At 39.2% G+C, this 17,404-nt stretch overlaps 1 protein-coding gene across 1 annotated transcript; it reads left to right on the top strand.

Moving 5' to 3' along the window:
* The first annotated feature begins 1,567 nt into the window (after window positions 1–1,567).
* LOC106966148 (olfactory receptor 52B4-like) lies at window positions 1,568–3,091 on the top strand. Its single transcript, XM_015062222.2, has one exon. The coding sequence runs from the start codon at window positions 1,568–1,570 to the stop codon at window positions 2,504–2,506; it is 939 nt and encodes a 312-aa protein (XP_014917708.1). The 3' UTR covers window positions 2,507–3,091.
* Window positions 3,092–17,404: the final 14,313 nt, after the last annotated feature.

Genomic DNA, 17,404 nt, shown 5'->3' with positions numbered 1-17,404 from the left:
CTGTGAAACCAAAGTGAAGGGTGAGAGACCATTGATCATATATACAGATGAAGGAGAAGGAGCCAACAGAGAGAGAGAGAGAGAGAGAGAGAGAGAGAGATTGAAGTTACTAGAGTGACAGATTAGTAGGAAGAGGTACTTAAAGAGAAGGTTGGGGCCCAGTGTGCAGATGGAGACAGATGGAGGGTTGAGTCTTGAATTGGAGAAAAAGAGAAAAGGCAATTCAAATATAAATAAATTTGTAGATGGAAGAGTGAGGATGAAGAGGTTAAGGGAATGAAAAATGGATGTTTTTATTGTTTTTTCTCCTTAGGTCAGGAATTAGGAAGTCACAATTATCTGATGAAGGGGACCAGAGTAGAATAAGGCATGTATGAAGTGATTTGGAGGATGGTGTATGTAGGCAAATTCTCGCTCCACCATTTACTAGCCAGGTGACCTTGGGTAGGGCACTACCTAAATCCTCCAAGCTCTGTTTGCTCCCTTATCAGTAAAATGAGGGAAATGACTACAATTATCTCACACTGTGGTGATTAAAACAGTGCACATGCAGTCCTTAGTACAGAGCCCCTCCTAACTGATCTGTCTCCATTTTCCAACCTGCCTTCTCCATTCCACATCCATCTTACACAATATTGCAAGAGTGAGAGAGCTACCTAAAATGCCAACTTCATCATGCCATTCTCTTACTACAAATCCTTCAGTGGCTCTTACTGCTTCAACATAAATTCTAAACTTCTTACACTTATACTCAAAATCCTCAGTGATTTGGCCCCTACCTCACTGCCTGACATTATTTTCTACCATTTTGTGTGAAGCCCTCTTTGCTACAGTAACCTTGAATCATTATAATTTTCCTCCATAATCTATATCCTTTCAGATTTCTGTGACTTTGTTCATGTTATTCCCTCCTCACGTGACTTGACTTGGCAAAACCTTACTTCTTCTCCAAGGTTCAACTTAGGGTGGCACTTTTAGAAAATCTTTTCTGAACTTCCGGGAAGCTCTCCATGTTTCCACAGCTCATTGTGTTTAAATTTTCCTTTACATTGTCCTTATCATTTAGATATTTTGCTTAATTTTATCCTCTAGGTAGGTCCTCTAGGAGCCATGGTAGGTGCTCAGTAAGGCTTATTAAATTATAGTCAACTCAGTGACTGGTTTTGAGATACATATCACATTCAGATGGTCAAAGTAGAAATGGCAGTGTTTGTTTTTCACAGCTCTTAACTATTTATAACAACCTCAGACTAGGATCTATGGTGTTCTAGAGCTGGAACAACTCTCTTACAGATGATCTAATCCAGCTTCTCCCCAACATTAGATTTAAGGTGGTAAGAGAGAGATCCAGAGGAGGGAAGTATTTTACTGAGATCAAATAGTAAATAGAATGTCAAAGAGTTTTAACCCATGTTTCCTGACTTTCTGACCAGGACCCTTTCCACTGCTCATCCAGTGACAAATGATCTATTCCTACCTCCCTTACTTCAACCCTTTTCACCTTTTTTGGCAAGATAGAAGTGACTGCAAGTCTTATACACCAACATCTAGGTGACTTGTCCTGGGAATGGCAACCCCTAACCACACTGGTGCCAGCCACTCACTTTTCATTCTGCGGGGCATCCCTGGCCTGGAAGACCAGCACATATGGATTTCTCTTCCCTTCTTTATTTCCTACCTGGTTGCTGTCCTTGGGAATAGCCTCCTTGTCTTCATCATCATTACTGAACGCAGCCTCCATGAACCCATGTACTTCTTTCTCTGCATGCTAGCTGTGGCTGACCTCATCCTGTCCACTACCACTGTGCCCAAAGCCCTGGCCATATTCTGGTTTCATGCTGGGGAGATCTCCCTTGATGGCTGTGTCACTCAAATCTTCTTCATCCATGCCACCTTCATTGCTGAATCAGGGATTCTGTTGGCCATGGCATTTGACCGCTATGTGGCCATCTGTGACCCACTGCGATATACTACACTGCTCAGTCATGCAGTAATCATAAAGGTTGGTCTGGCTGTGGTCCTGAGAAGCTTCTCTGTGATACTCCCAGATGTGTTCCTGGTGAAGAGACTGCCTTTCTGCCATAGCAATGTGTTACCACATACCTACTGTGAGCACATGGCTGTTGCCAAGTTTGCTTGTGCTGATATTCGTGTCAATGTCTGGTATGGCTTGTCTGTTCTTCTCTCTACTGTAATGCCAGATGCCTTGCTCATCTTGGTTTCGTATACCCTCATCCTCAATGCAGTCTTCCACCTCCCTTCCCGAGGAGCTCGGCAAAAGGCTCTAGGCACATGTGGCTCCCACCTTGGGGTCATTTCCATGTTCTATTTGCCTGGCATTTTTACTGTAATTACCCAGCGGTTTGGGCATCATGTTCCCCTCCATACTCACATTCTGCTGGCCAATATCTGCACATTAGCCCCTCCCATGCTGAACCCTATCATTTATGGGGTCAAGACCAGGCAGATTCGAGAGTGCGTGGTCAGTACTCTGTCTTCACAGTAGAAACATGTTGAGTCTGTGTGACTGATCTGGTGGTATGTTCACCACTATGGTGTCTCACATTTTGTTTCCCTATTTTGTAGAAACTTATTAACTAAGCGTTCTACTGACTGTGAACAAATGGATTTATCATGACTTTGAAAGATAGATTGTCATGTTGCCTTTATAAGGTAGTGTTTAGAAAAGAGCATGAGGTTTTTTGGATATGATATCAAAAGTACAGGCAATAAAAGCAAAATAAACAAGCGGGACTACATCAAACCAAAAAGCTTCTGCACAGCAAAGAAAGCACTCAACAGAACAAATAGGCAACATATGGAATGGGAGAAAATATTTGCAAATCATTATCTGATAAAGGGTAAATAGCCAAAATATATAAGAAATCCATATAACTCAATAACAAAACTCAATAGTAAAGGAACAAATAACCTGACTTAAATATGGGAAAAGGACCTGAATAAACTTTTTTTTTCCAGAGAAGACATACAAATGGCCAACAGGTACGTGAAAAAGTTCTCAACATCACTAATTATCAGGGAAATGCAAATCAAAGCCACAATGAAACTTCACCTCACACCTTTTAGCATAGCTATTATCAAAAAGAGATAATATATGTTGATGAGGATGTGGAGAAAAGGGAACCCTTGTGCACTGTTGGTAGGAATGTAAATTGGTAGAGCTACTAAGGAAAATAGTGTGGAGGTTCCTCAAAAACTGAAAACTAGAACTGCCATATTGTCCAGAAATTCCACTTCTGGGTATATATATGAAGGAAATGAAATCACTATCTTGAAGAGATGTCTGTACCCCCTCATGTTCATGGCAGCATTATTTATAATAGACAAGACATGGAAACAACCTATGTGTCCAGCGACAGATGAAAAAAAATGTGGCGCGCGTGCACACACACACACAAACTGGAATACTATTCAGTCATAAAAAGGAAATCCTGCCATCTGTGACAACATGGATGAATCCTGAGGACATTAAGCTAAGTAAAATAAGTCAGACAGAGAAAGACAAATACTATATGAGCTCACTTGTATGTGGAATCTAAAACTGAACTCATAGAAACAGAACAGTTTGATGGTTGCTAGAGATGAGTAGTGGGGGATGGGAGAAAGGGGTGAAGGTTGTCAAAGTGTACAACTTCCAGTTATACAATGAATCAGTTCTAGGAGTGTAATGTACAACATGATGACTACAGTTAATACTGTATTGCATATTTGAAAGTCTCCAAGAGAGTATATCTTAACAGTTCCTACCACACACAGAGAAAAATTTAACTACATGAGGTGGTGGATGGGTTAACAAACTTTATTGTGTGGTAATCATTTTGCAATATAAATGTGTCAAATCATTATGTTGTATACCTTAAACTTACAAAATGTTATATGTCAATTATACCTTAATAAAGCTGGATGAAAAAAATGTGGTACATATATACAATGGAATATTATTCAACCATAGAAAGAAAAGCCTCCTATTTGTGATAACAGGGATGAACCTGGAGGACACTATACCAAGTGAAATAAGCCAGATACAGAAAAACAAAGACTGTGTGCTCTCTTATAGGTGGGATCTAAAAACCTCAAACTTCCAGAAGCAGAGAGTAGAATGGTGGTTTCCAGGGGCACAGGGGTGGGTGAAATAGGTATTGGTTGAAGGTTACAAACTTTCAGTTATAAGTTCTGATGATCTAATGTACAGTATGATGACTATAGTTAATATATACTGAGAGTTGATATTAAGTGTTCTCACTATACATACACAAAAGGTAACTATGTGAGGCAAGGAATCTGTCAATTAGCTTCATTGTGGTAATCATTTTACAAAATATGCATATATATTTAAGTGTACATCTTTTTTTTTCTCCTTTAAAGTTTTGTTTTATTAATTGTAGCATACTATTAGTAAGTATGAACTAATGTACATTTAATGGCATGGAACTTACAATAACTTCTGTTGAATATAATTATTTGAATTTGCTTTCACTATATTATTATATAAATTTTTTTTTAAATTTTTTAATATATGAAATTTATTGTCAAATTGGTTTCCATACAACACCCAGTGCTCACCCCAAAAGGTGCCCTCCTCAATACCCATCACCCACCCTCTCCTCCCTCCCACCCCCCATCAACCCTCAGTTTGTTCTCAGTTTTTAACAGTCTCTTATGCTTTGGCTCTCTCCCACTCTAACCTCTTTTTTTTTTTTCCTTCCCCTCCCCCATGGGTTCCTGTTAAGTTTCTCAGGATCCACATAAGAGTGAAACCATATGGTATCTGTCTTTCTCTGTATGGCTTATTTCACTTAGCATCACACTCTCCAGTTCCATCCACGTTGCTACAAAAGGCCATATTTCATTTTTTCTCATTGCCACGTAGTATTCCATTGTGTATATAAACCACAATTTCTTTATCCATTCATCAGTTGATGGACATTTATGCTCTTTCCATAATTTGGCTATTGTTGAGAGTGCTGCTATGAATATTGGGGTACAAGTGCCCCTATGCATCAGTACTCCTGTATCCCTTGGATAAATTCCTAGCATTGCTATTGCTGGGTCATAGGGTAGGTCTCTTTTTAATTTTCTGAGGAACCTCCACACTGTTTTCCAGAGCGGCTGCACCAATTTGCATTCCCACCAACAGTGCAAGAGGGTTCCCGTTTCTCCACATCCTCTCCAGCATATATAGTCTCCTGATTTGTTCATTTTGGCCACTCTGACTGGCGTGAGGTGATACCTGAGTGTGGTTTTGATTTGTATTTCCCTGATAAGGAGCGACGCTGAACATCTTTTCATGTGCCTGTTGGCCATCCGGATGTCTTCTTTAGAGAAGTGTCTATTCATGTTTTCTGCCCATTTCTTCACTGGGTTATTTGTTTTTCGGGTGTGGAGTTTGGTGACCTCTTTATAGATTTTGGATACTAGCCCTTTGTCCGATATGTCATTTGCAAATATCTTTTCTCATTCCGTTGGTTGCCTTTTAGTTTTGTTGGTTGTTTCCTTTGCTGTGCAGAAGCTTTTTATCTTCATAAGGTCCCAGTAATTCACTTTTGCTTTTAATTCCCTTGCCTTTGGGGATGTGTCGATTAAGAGATTGCTACGGCTGAGGTCAGAGAGGTCTTTTCCTGCTTTCTCCTCTAGGGTTTTGATGGTTTCCTGTCTCACATTCAGGTCCTTTCTCCATTTTGAGTTTATTTTTGTGAATGGTGTGAGAATGTGGTCTAGTTTCAACCTTCTGCATGTTGCTGTCCAGTTCTCCCAGCACCATTTGTTAAAGAGACTGTCTTTTTTCCATTGGATGTTCTTTCCTGCTTTGTCAAAAATGAGTTGGCCATACGTTTGTGGGTCTAGTTCTGGGGTTTCCATTCTATTCCATTGGTCTCTGTGTCTGTTTTTGTGCCAATACCATGCTGTCTTGATGATTACAGCTTTGTAGTAGAGGCTAAAGTCTGGGATTGTGATGCCTCCTGCTTTGGTCTTCTTCAAAATTCCTTTGGCTATTCGGGGCCTTTTGTGGTTCCATATGAATTTTAGGATTGCTTGTTGTAGTTTCGAGAAGAATGCTGGTGCAATTTTGATTGGGATTGTATTGAATGTGTAGATAGCTTTGGGTAGTATTGACATTTTGACAATATTTATTCTTCCAATCCATGAGCAGGGAATGTCTTTCCATTTCTTTAAATCTTCAATTACCTTCATAAGCTTTCTATAGTTTTCAGCATACAGATCCTTTACATCTTTGGTTAGACTTATTCCTAGGTATTTTATGCTTCTTGGTGCAATTGTGAATGGGATCAGTTTCTTTATTTGTCTTTCTGTTGCTTCATTGTTAGTGTATAAGAATGCAACTGATTTCTGTACATTGATTTTGTATCCTGCAACTTTGCTGAATTCATGTATCAGTTCTAGCAGACTTTTGGTGGAGTCTATCGGATTTTGCATGGATAATATCATGTCATCTGCAAAAAGCGAAAGCTTGACTTCATCTTGGCCAATTTGGATGCCTTTGATTTCCTTTTGTTGTCTAATTGCTGATGCTAGAACTTCCAGCACTATGTTAAAGAACAGCGGTGAGAGTGGGCATCCCTGTCGTGTTCCTGATCTCAGGGAAAAAGCTCTCAGTTTTTCCCCGTTGAGGATGATGTTAGCTGTGGGCTTTTCATAAATGGCTTTTATGATGTTAAGTATGTTCCTTCTATCCCGACTCTCTCAAGGGTTTTTATTAAGAAAGGGTGCTGGATTTTGTCAAAGGCCTTTTCTGCATCAATTGACAGGATCATATGGTTCTTCTCTTTTTTTTTTGTTAATGTGATGTATCACGTTGATTGATTTGCGAATGTTGAACCAGCCCTGCATCCCAGGAATGAATCCCACTTGATCATGGTGAATAATTCTTTTTATATGCAGTTGAATTCGATTTGCTAGTATCTTATTGAGAATTTTTGCATCCATATTCATCAGGGATATTGGCCTGTAGTTCTCTTTTTTTACTGGGTCTCTGTCTGGTTTAGGAATCAAAGTAATACTGGCTTCATAGAATGATTCTGGAAGTTTTCCTTCCCTTTCTATTTCTTGGAATAGCTTGAGAAGGATAGGTATTATCTCTGCTTTAAACGTCTGGTAGAACTCCCCTGGGAAGCCATCTGGTCCTGGACTCTTATTTGTTGGGAGATTTTTGATAACTGATTCAATTTCTTCGCTGGGTCTGTTCAAGCTTTCTATTTCCTCCTGATTGAGTTTTGGAAGAGTGTGTGTGTTCAGGAATTTGTCCATTTCTTCCAGGTTGTCCAATTTGTTGGCATATAATTTTTCATAGTATTCCCTGATAATTGTTTGTATCTCTGAGGGATTGGTTGTAATAATTCCATTTTCATTCATGATTTTATCTATTTGGGTCATCTCCCTTTTCTTTTTGAGAAGCTTGGCTAGAGGTTTGTCAATTTTGTTAATTTTTTCAAAAAACCAACTCTTGGTTTCGTTGATCTGCTCTACATTTTTTTTAGATTCTATATTGTTTATTTCTGCTCTGATCTTTATTATTTCTCTTGTTCTGCTGGGTTTAGGCTGCCTTTGCTGTTCTGCTTCTATTTCCTTTAGGTGTGCTGTTAGATTTTGTATTTGGGATTTTTCTTGTTTCTTGAGATAGGCCTGGATTGCAATGTATTTTCCTCTCAGGACTGCCTTCGCTGCATCCCAAAGCGTTTGGATTGTTGTATTTTCATTTTCGTTTGTTTCCATATATTTTTTAATTTCTTCTCTAATTGCCTGGTTGACCCACTCATTCGTTAGTAGGGTGTTCTTTAACCTCCATGCTTTTGGAGGTTTTCCAGACTTTTTTCTGTGGTTGATTTCAAGCTTCATAGCATTGTGGTCTGAAAGTATGCATGGTATAATTTCAATTCTTGTAAACTTATGAAGGGCTGTTTTGTGACCCAGTATATGATCTATGTTGGAGAATGTTCCATGTGCACTCGAGAAGAAAGTATATTCTGTTGCTTTGGGATGCAGAGTTCTAAATAGATCTGTCAAGTCCATCTGATCCAATGTGTCATTCAGGGCCCTTGTTTCTTTGTTGACCATGTGTCTAGATGATCTATCCATTTCTGTAAGTGGGGTGTTAAAGTCCCCTGCAATTACCACATTCTTCTCAATAAGGTTGCTTATGTTTATGAGTAATTGTTTTATATATTTGGGGGCTCCGGTATTTGGTGCATAGACATTTATAATTGTTAGCTCTTCCTGATGGATAGACCCTGTAATTATTATATAATGTCCTTCTTCATCTCTTGTTACAGCCTTTAATTTAAAGTCTAGTTTGTCTGATCTAAGTATGGCTACTCCAGCTTTCTTTTGGCTTCCAGTAGCATGATAAATAGTTCTCCATCCCCTCACTCTCAATCTAAAGGTGTCCTCAGGTCTAAAATGAGTCTCTTGTAGACAGCAAATAGATGGGTCTTGTTTTTTTATCCATTCTGATACCCTATGTCTTTTGGTTGGCGCATTTAATCCATTTACATTCAGTGTTATTATAGAAAGATACGGGTTTAGAGTCATTGTGATGTCTGTATGTTTTATGCTTGTAGTGATGTCTCTGGTACTTTGTCTCATAGGGTCCCCCTTAGGATCTCTTGTAGGGCTGGTTTAGTGGTGATGAATTCCTTCAGTTTTTGTTTGTTTGGGAAGACCTTTATCTCTCCTTCTATTCTAAATGACAGACTTGCTGGATAAAGGATTCTCGGCTGCATATATTTTCTGTTTAGCACACTGAAGATATCGTGCCAATTCTTTCTGGCCTGCCAAGTTTCAAAAGAGTGATCAGTCACAAGTCTTACAGGTCTCCCTCTATATGTGAGGGCACGTTTACCCCTTGCTGCTTTCAGAATTTTCTCTTTATCCTTGTATTTTGCCAGTTTCACTATGATATGTCGTGCAGAAGATCGATTCAAGTTATGTCTGAAGGGAGTTCTCTGTGCCTCTTGGATTTCAATGCCTTTTTCCTTCCCCAGTTCAAGGAAGTTCTCAGCTATTATTTCTTCAAGTACCCCTTCAGCACCATTCCCTCTCTCTTCCTCCTCTGGGATACCAATAATGCGTATATTATTTCTTTTTAGTGTATCACTTAGTTCTCTAATTTTCCCCTCATACTCTTGGATTTTTTAATCTCTCTTTCTCTCAGCTTCCTCTTTTTCCATAACTTTATCTTCTAGTTCACCTATTCTCTCCTCTGCCTCTTCAATCCGAGCCGTGGTGGTTTCCATTTTGTTTTGCATTTCGTTTAAAGCGTTTTTCAGCTCCTCATGACTGTTCCTTAGTCCCTTGATCTCTGTAGCAAGAGATCCTCTGCTGTCCTCTATACTGTTTTCAAGCCCAGCGATTAATTTTATGACTATTATTCTAAATTCACTTTCTGTTATATTATTTAAATCCTTTTTGATCAGCTCATTAGCTGTTGTTATTTCCTGGAGATTCTTCTGAGGGGAATTCTTCCGCTTGGTCATTTTGGATAGTCCCTGGCATAGTGAGGACCTGCAGGGCACTTCCCCTGTGCTGTGGTGTATAACTGGAGTTGGTGGGTGGGGCCGCAGTCCGACCTGATGTCTGCCCCCAGCCCGCCGCTGGGGCCACAGTCAGACTGGTGTGTGCCTTCTCTTCCCCACTCCTAGGGGCAGGATTCACTGTGGGGTGGCGTGGCCCGTCTGGGCTACTTGCACACTGCCAGGCTTGTGATGCTGGGGATCTGGCCTATTAGCTGGGGTGGGTAGGCAAGGTGCGCGGGGGCAGGAGGGGCAGGCTTACCTCGCTTCTCCTTAGGTGATCCACTTCAGGAGGGGCCCTGTGGCAGCGGGAGGGAGTCAGATCCGCTGCAGCCGGAGGTTTGGCTCCACAGAAGCACAGAGTTGGGTGTTTGCGAGGAGCGAGCAAGTTCCCTGGCAGGAACTGGTTCCCTTTGGGATTTTGGCTGGGGGATGGGCGGGGGAGATGGCGCTGGCGAGCACCTTTGTTCCCCACCAAACTGAGCTCTGTCGTCCAGGGGCTCAGCAGCAATCCCTCCCTTTGTCCTCCAGCCTTCCCGCTTTCCGAGCAGAGCTGTTAACTTATGACCCCCCAGAGGCTAAGTCGCGCTTGCTGTCAGAACACTGTCAGGCCCCTCCGCTTTTGCAAGCCAGACTCGGGGGCTCTGCTTGGCCAGCGAGCCGCTCCTCCGCCCCGGCTCCCTCCCGCCAGTCTGTGGAGCGCGCACCGCCTCGCCGCCCTTCCTACCCTCTTCCGTGGGCCTCTCGTCTGCGCTTGGCTCCGGCGACTCCCTTCTCCGGATGGAGTCAGCGCAAGTCCCAGCGCCCGCTGCCCCCGGGCCGCAGTGCCGCGGAGCCGGCCGAGTGCCTGGTCAGCTCCGCAGGCCCCCATCCCACCTGCCGGCTGCAGCAGCTGCTCTCAAGTGTACATCTTAAGTGTATGCAGTTTTTATGTCACTTATACCACAATAAAGCTGGAAAAAAATTAAATATAAATACATAGTTTCATAAAGGGATGGGCACCACAATCTCTAAATTCCCTGATTATACCTTTATCATAGGGCTGTGATAGAACTAAAAATATAAACAGGATCTTGATATGCATGACATAGAGTAAGCGGTGGATAAGTTTTTAACTTCTACCTTAGCCTATCTTTTAAATGTAGTGCAATAATTTCTGCCTCTTCTAATTCAAAAAGAAGTTATGGAATCAAAGGAGATCACAAAAGTTAACAGGCCTTATTTGCATTTTAAAGGAAAATATTAATCATAACTGGAATTGGTGCTGGTAGAATCTTCATTTCTTAAGAGAATTTTGTGTGATCTGTGCGGTATACAGATCACTTGTTAGTAATTACCAATGGGGATAGAAATCAAGATACTATTATCTTTACCACTTAATTTCTTTCAGTGGGGACCAAAGCGATGGTAGTATGTCATCTGTGTAATAGACATCTCCAAGTATTGGAGTAACCTGATATGCCAAAGAATTCAGATTTTGAGAAATGAGAGTATTTAAGTTTATATCATTATGATAGCTTTCTCCCATAAGTATATCAATTAAAGGGAACAAATCATCATTTACATTGGTCAACTCCAAAGAGACAGAAGCAGAAAAGTATATTTTATAATTTACCCTTAAAAAAATTTCTCTATAACCTTGACATGCAGAATCCAACCATTCCCCAGTTATATCCCCATTCATAGAGAACTGAGCTCTCCTTTTCTTCCTTCAGTTTATCAACCAAAGCATGATTAATTTTGTCAACTTATATTGATTTAGCTCTGCAATGTTGCCATCTCGCCTGAGGATTTTGTTCTCTTTATCTTTTCTTCAAAGTACCTTCTGTCCAGTGTTAAGACAGACCATTACTCATACTTACAGATAACTCATCACTAAATTTTAAGGTCGCTGATATCTTTGTACAGTATCTACATTTCATGAAGTGGATAGCAGATTTACTAAAGACTAGCAGATTTCCTGAAGGAAATTTGAGATTCTATTTTATTAAAAAAATTTTAATTCTAGTGTAGCTAACATACAGTGTTCCATTAGTTTCAGGTGTACCATATAGTGATTCAACAGTTCCTTACATTACACTGTGCTCATCAAGGTGAGTGTACTTTTAATCCCCTTCACCTGTCTCATCCATTCCTCCACCCACCTCCCCTCTGGTAACCACCTGTTTGTTTTCTATAGTGATGAGTCTGTCTTTTGTTTGTCTCTATTTGTTTCTTAAATTCCACATTTTAATGAAATCATATGGTATTTGTTTTTCTCTGAATGGCTTATTCCACTTATCATTATATTCTCTAGTGCTATCCATGCTGTTGCAAATGGCAAATTTTCATTCTTTATTATGGCTGAGTAATATTCCATTATATACATATAATAAAATATACATATTCCTATATATATACACCACATCTTATTATCCCTTGATTTATCAGTTACACTTGGGCTGCTTCCATAATTTGGCTATTGTAAATAAGCTGCAATAAACATATAGGGGTACATATATCCCATCGGATTAGTATTTTCATGTTTTTTTGGGTAAATATCCAGTACAGCAATTACTGGATAGTAGGATAGCTCTATTTTTAATGTTTTGAGGAATCTCCATACTGTTTTCCACTGTGGATGCCCAGCTTGCATTCCCACCAACAGTACATGAGGGTTCCTTTTTCTCCACATACTTACCAATACTTGTTTCTTGAGTTTTTGCTTTTAGCTATTCTGACAGGTGTGAGATGATATCTCATTGTGGTTTTGATTTGTATTTCCCTGATGATCAGTGATGTTGAGAACCTTTTCATATGTCTGTTGGCCATCTATGTCTTCTTTGGAGAAATGTCTATTAATATCTTCTGCCCATTTTTAACTAGATGATTTGGGTTTTTTCTTGTGTGTGTTAAATTGTGTAAGTTTTTAATATTTTTTGGATACTAATTCTTTATTGGATATGTCATTTGAAAATATCTTTTCTCATTCAATATGTTGTCTTTTAGTTTTAGGTTATTTCCTTTGTTAAGCAGAGCTTTTTATTTTGATGTAGCCCCAATAGTTTATTTTTGCTTTTGTTTTCCTTGCCTCAGGAGGCATACCTAGAAAGAAGTTTCTATGGCCTATGTCAATAGGTTACTGCTTGTGTCCTCCTGTAGGATATTTATGGTTTCAGGCCACACATTTAGGTCTATTAAACCATTTTGAGCTAATTTTTGTGTATGGTGAAAGAAAGTAGTCTAGTTTCATTCTTTTGCATGTTACTGTCCAGTTTTCCAATCATCATTTGTTGAAGATACGTTTTCTCATTGGATATTCATTCTTTCTTTGTCAAAGATTAATTGATAATATAATTGTGGTTTTATTTCTAGGTTTTCTATTCTAGTCCATTGATCAATGCATCTATTTTTATGTCAGTATCATACTGTTTTAATTATTACCACTTTGTAATAGAACTTGAAGTCTGGAATTGTGATGCCTCTGATTTTATTTTTCAAGATTGCTTTGGCTATTCAAGGTCCTTTGTGGTTCCATACAAATTTTAGGATTGTTTGTTCTAGTTCTGTGAAAAATGCTATTTTGATTGGGATTGCATTAAATGTGTCGATTGTTCTGGGTAGTATAGACATTTGAACAATATTTGTTCTAACCCATGAGCATAGAGTGTCTTTCCATTTCTTGGTGTTGTTTTGAATTTCTTTCAACATTTTTTTTATAGTTTTCAGAGTACAGGTCTTTCACCTCTTTGGTTATTTTTATTCCTAGGTATTTTATTGTTTTGGTGCAATTGTAAATGGAATTGTTTTCTTAATTTCTCTTTCTGCTGCTTCATTGATGGTGTACAGAAATGCAACAGATTTCCATGTTGATTTTGTATGGTGCAACCTTATTGAATTATCAGTTCTAGCAGGTTTTTTTGGTGGAGTCTTTAGGGTTTTCTATATATAGTATCATGTCAGCTGCAATAGTGAAAAGTTTTACTTCTTCCTTATCAATTGGGTTGCCTTTTTGTTGTCTGATTGTTGTGGCTAGAACTTCTAGTACTATGTTGAATAAAAGTGTTGAGAGTGGACATACATCTTTGTCTTGTTCCTGACCTTAGGGTAAAATCTCTCACTTTTTCCCCAGGAAGGATGATGTTAGCTGTGTTTTTTTTTTCTTTATATAAGGCCTTTATTATGTTGAGATATGTTCCCTCTAAAATTATTTTGTTGAATGTTTCTATCATGAATGGAGGTTGTACTTTGTCAAATGCTTTTTCTGCATTTATTGAAATGATCATATGGTTTTAATCCTTTCTCTTGTTGATGTGATGTATCATGTTGATTGATGTGTAGATACTGTAGCACCCTTGCATCCAGAGAATAAATTTAACTTGATTGTGCTAAATGCTTTTTAAAAATGTATTGTTGGATTCAGTTTGGTAATATTTTGTTGAGGATTTTTGCATTTATGCTCATCAGGGATATTGGCCTGTAGTTCTCTTTTCTTGTGGGGTTTTTATCTGGTTTTGGCATCAGGGTAATGCTGGGCTCATTGAATGAATTTGGAAGTTTTACTTCCTCTTCTTTTTTTTTTTTTTTTTAAAGTTTGAGAATAGATATTGACTCTAAGTGTTTGGTAGAATTTACCTGTGAAGCCATCTGGACCTGAACTTTTGTTTGTTGAGGTTTTTTTTGATTACTGATTCAGGTTCCTTGCTGGTAATCAGTATGTTCAGATTTTGTGTTTCTTCCTGCTTTAGTTTTGGTAGGTTATATGTTTCTAGTTATTTATCCATCTCTTCTAGGTTGTCTTGTTGGCATATAATTTTTCATATTGTTATAATCCTTTGTGTTTCTGTGATGTTGGTTGTTATTTCTCCTTCTTGTGATTTTATTTGAGTACTCTTTTTTTTTTTTTTTTTGATGAGTCTGGCTAGAGGTTTATCAATTTTGATTTTTCAAAGAACAAAGCTCCTGGTTTCTTTACTCTGTTCTATTGTGTTTGTTTGTTTCTATATCCTTTATTACTGGTTTTATTGTTGTTGTTTTTCTAGCTCCTTTAGGTGTAAGGTTAGGTTGCTTATTTGAGATTTTTCTTGCTTTTGAGATGGGCCTTTATTGCTATAAGTTTCCCTCAGAACTTTTGCTGTATCTCAAAGGTTTTGAGCTGTTGGGTTTTTATTTTCATTTCTCTCCATGTAGTTTTCTATTTCTTCTTTGATTTCTTGGTTGACCTATTCATAGTTTAGTAGCATGTTATTTAACCTCCATGTATTTGTGCCCTTTCCAGATTTTTTTTCTTGTGGTTGATTTCCAGTTTCATAATGTTGTGGTCAAAATAGATGGTAGGACTTTGATATTCTGAATTTGTTGAGACTTGTTTTGTGGGCTAATATGTGGTCTAATCTTGAGAATGTTCCATTTGCACTTGAAAAGAATGTGTATTCTGCTGTTTTAGGATGGAATGTTCTGAATATATCTGTTAAATCTATCTGGTCTAGTGAGTCATTCAAAGCCATTGTTTCTTGTTGATTTTGTTTTGTGATATGTCCCAAAATATGTCTATTTTGTCCAAATATTGCTACCTTACCTTTCTTTTTCATATCTGTTTGCATGATAAATGTTTCTCCATCCCCTCACGTTCAATTTGCATGTGTCTTTAGATCTGGAATGGGTCTCCTGTAGGTAGCATATAGATGGGTCTTGTTTTTTTAATTCACTCTGTCACCCTATGTCTTTTTATTGGAGCATTTAGTTCATTTATATACAAAATAATTATTAATACATATGTATTTATTGCCACTTTTTAAAACTTGTTTTGTGGTTGTTTTTGTAGCTGTTCTCTGATCCTTTCTTCTCTTGCTCTCTTCTCTCATTGTTTGCTGGCTTTCTTTAGTGATATACTTGGATTCCTTTATTATTATTTTTTGCATATTTATTACTGATTTTTGGTTTGTGTATGTAACATCTGCATATAGCAGTCTATATTAAGTTGATGGTTGCTTAAGATTGGACTCAGTCTTTACTCCTCTCCCCCATGTTTTAGGTAATGGTGTCTGAATGATAGCCTTGCTGGATAGAATATTCTTAGCTGCAGATTTTTTCCTTTCAGCACTCTGAATTTATCATTCCACTCCTTTCTGGCCCACAAAGTTTCTGGTGAAAAATATACATATAGCCTTATGGGTTTTCTCTTGTATTTAACTGTCTTCTTTTATCTTGCTGCTTTTAAAATTGTCTCCTTATCACTACTTTTTGCCATTTTAATTACTATGTGTCCTCATGTGGACCTCCTCGGGTTGATTTTATTGGGGGACCTCTGTCCTGAATATGGATTTGTTTCCTTTTCCAGATTAGGGACATTTTTAGCTATTATTTCTTCAAATAAATTTTCTGCTCTCTTCTCTCTTTTCTTCTTCCTCTTCTGGGATCCTTATAATGCAAATGTTATTACGCTTGATGGACTCACTGAGTTCCCTAAGTTTATTCTCATTTTGCATTTTAATTTTTTCCCTATCATCTGTTCAGCTTGATTACTTTCCATTACTCTGTCCTCCGGGTCACTAATTCATTCTTCTGCTTTCTTAGCCTGCTATTTATTCCATCTAGTGTATTTAAAATTTTTATTGTGTTCTTTTCTGATTGGTTCTTTATCTCACTATTAAGGGTATCTTTGATGTTCCCCACTCTTTTCTCAAGTCCAGTATCTTTAAATCCCCTATCAGGCATATATATCTGTTTTGTTTAGGTCTCTTGCTGTGGTTTTGTCCTGTTCTTCCATTTGGGACATATTCTTCTGTCTCTTCATTTTGTCTTACTCTGTTTCTGTGTGTTAGGACAGTCAGCTATGTCTCCTTCTCTGGAAAGTAACAGCCATGTGAAGGAGAGGTCTTGTAGTACCCTGTAATGCAGTGTCCCCTGTTCACCAGAATCTGGCACTTCAGAAGTATCTCCTATGTGTGTGCATATGCCCTGCTGTCGTGTCTTAGATGCTTTTTCCTTTAGTCCAGTTGTCTCCAGTGGTTTTCTCTATCATGGGCAGTGTTTTGTCTCTGTGGTGTTACTAGACCAGCTGGGAGCCTCCTTCATCTGGAGTTAGATCATACATTTGCCAGAGATGCAGTAGCACCAAGGTGCCTTTCCTGTGTTGTTCCTGAGAAATTTTTGTTATTGGGCACGGTCTGCTGTCAGACCAGATGTCTTCCCCCAGCCCACTGCTGGGGCACCCTTCTGACTGACATTATGTGGATGTCTTCCCCTCAACCCAGGAAAGGAGTCACTTTGGAGTCACGTTGTCAGGCTTGTGGTCCCAGTTTGAATGGCCTCTGGCAAAGAGCATGTTGGAGGAGGTGGACTGCGCTGTGCCTGCAAGGTTTGCATGCCAGCAAGAGGGGACCTGCTGCCACCTCTGAAACCAGGCTGGTCAGGGTAGGGCCCATGGTTTAACAGGGTGCACCATGGTCTGCTCGTGAAATGAGACTTACTACCACTGCAGCTGCTGGTACCAGGTCAGTAGGAGCTGATCTGCAAAGCAGGTGGGTGGAACAAGCAATTTTAATAAGGTGTGTGCTTCTTTTCCTCAGGAGGGGGCCTGCTGCATCTGCCTCCAGGACCAAGACTGCACAATGTGCATGGTTGGGGGCTGTAGTATTGGTACGGTTTGCACTGGTCTTCTGGGGGAGGGGACAGCAGCGCTGGGACTGAGACAAGCATGACTGGAAAGGACAGACCCACTGCTATGTGGGTGGGTGGGACTTGGTATAAGCAAGTTAGGTAATGAGTGTTGGCATCATGTTGTTTCTTGTAGATTGCCATGTTTATTCTGGGCATTGTCGGAGAGAGATGTGCCGGTGAATGGTGTCTCCTGGATGAGTCCCTCAGCATACCCT

Source organism: Acinonyx jubatus, chromosome D1, assembly GCF_027475565.1.
Source record: "Acinonyx jubatus isolate Ajub_Pintada_27869175 chromosome D1, VMU_Ajub_asm_v1.0, whole genome shotgun sequence".
Taxonomy (NCBI): Eukaryota; Metazoa; Chordata; class Mammalia; order Carnivora; family Felidae; genus Acinonyx; species Acinonyx jubatus.
The sequence above is the reverse complement of the archived record's forward strand: the minus strand, read 5'-3'. Positions and strand labels throughout refer to the sequence as shown.

What these genes read in the sequence shown, in the direction of transcription:
- LOC106966148 (XM_015062222.2), top strand. Translation starts at nt 1,568, where the DNA reads ATGGCAACCCCTAACCACACTGGTGCCAGCCACTCACTTTTCATTCTG.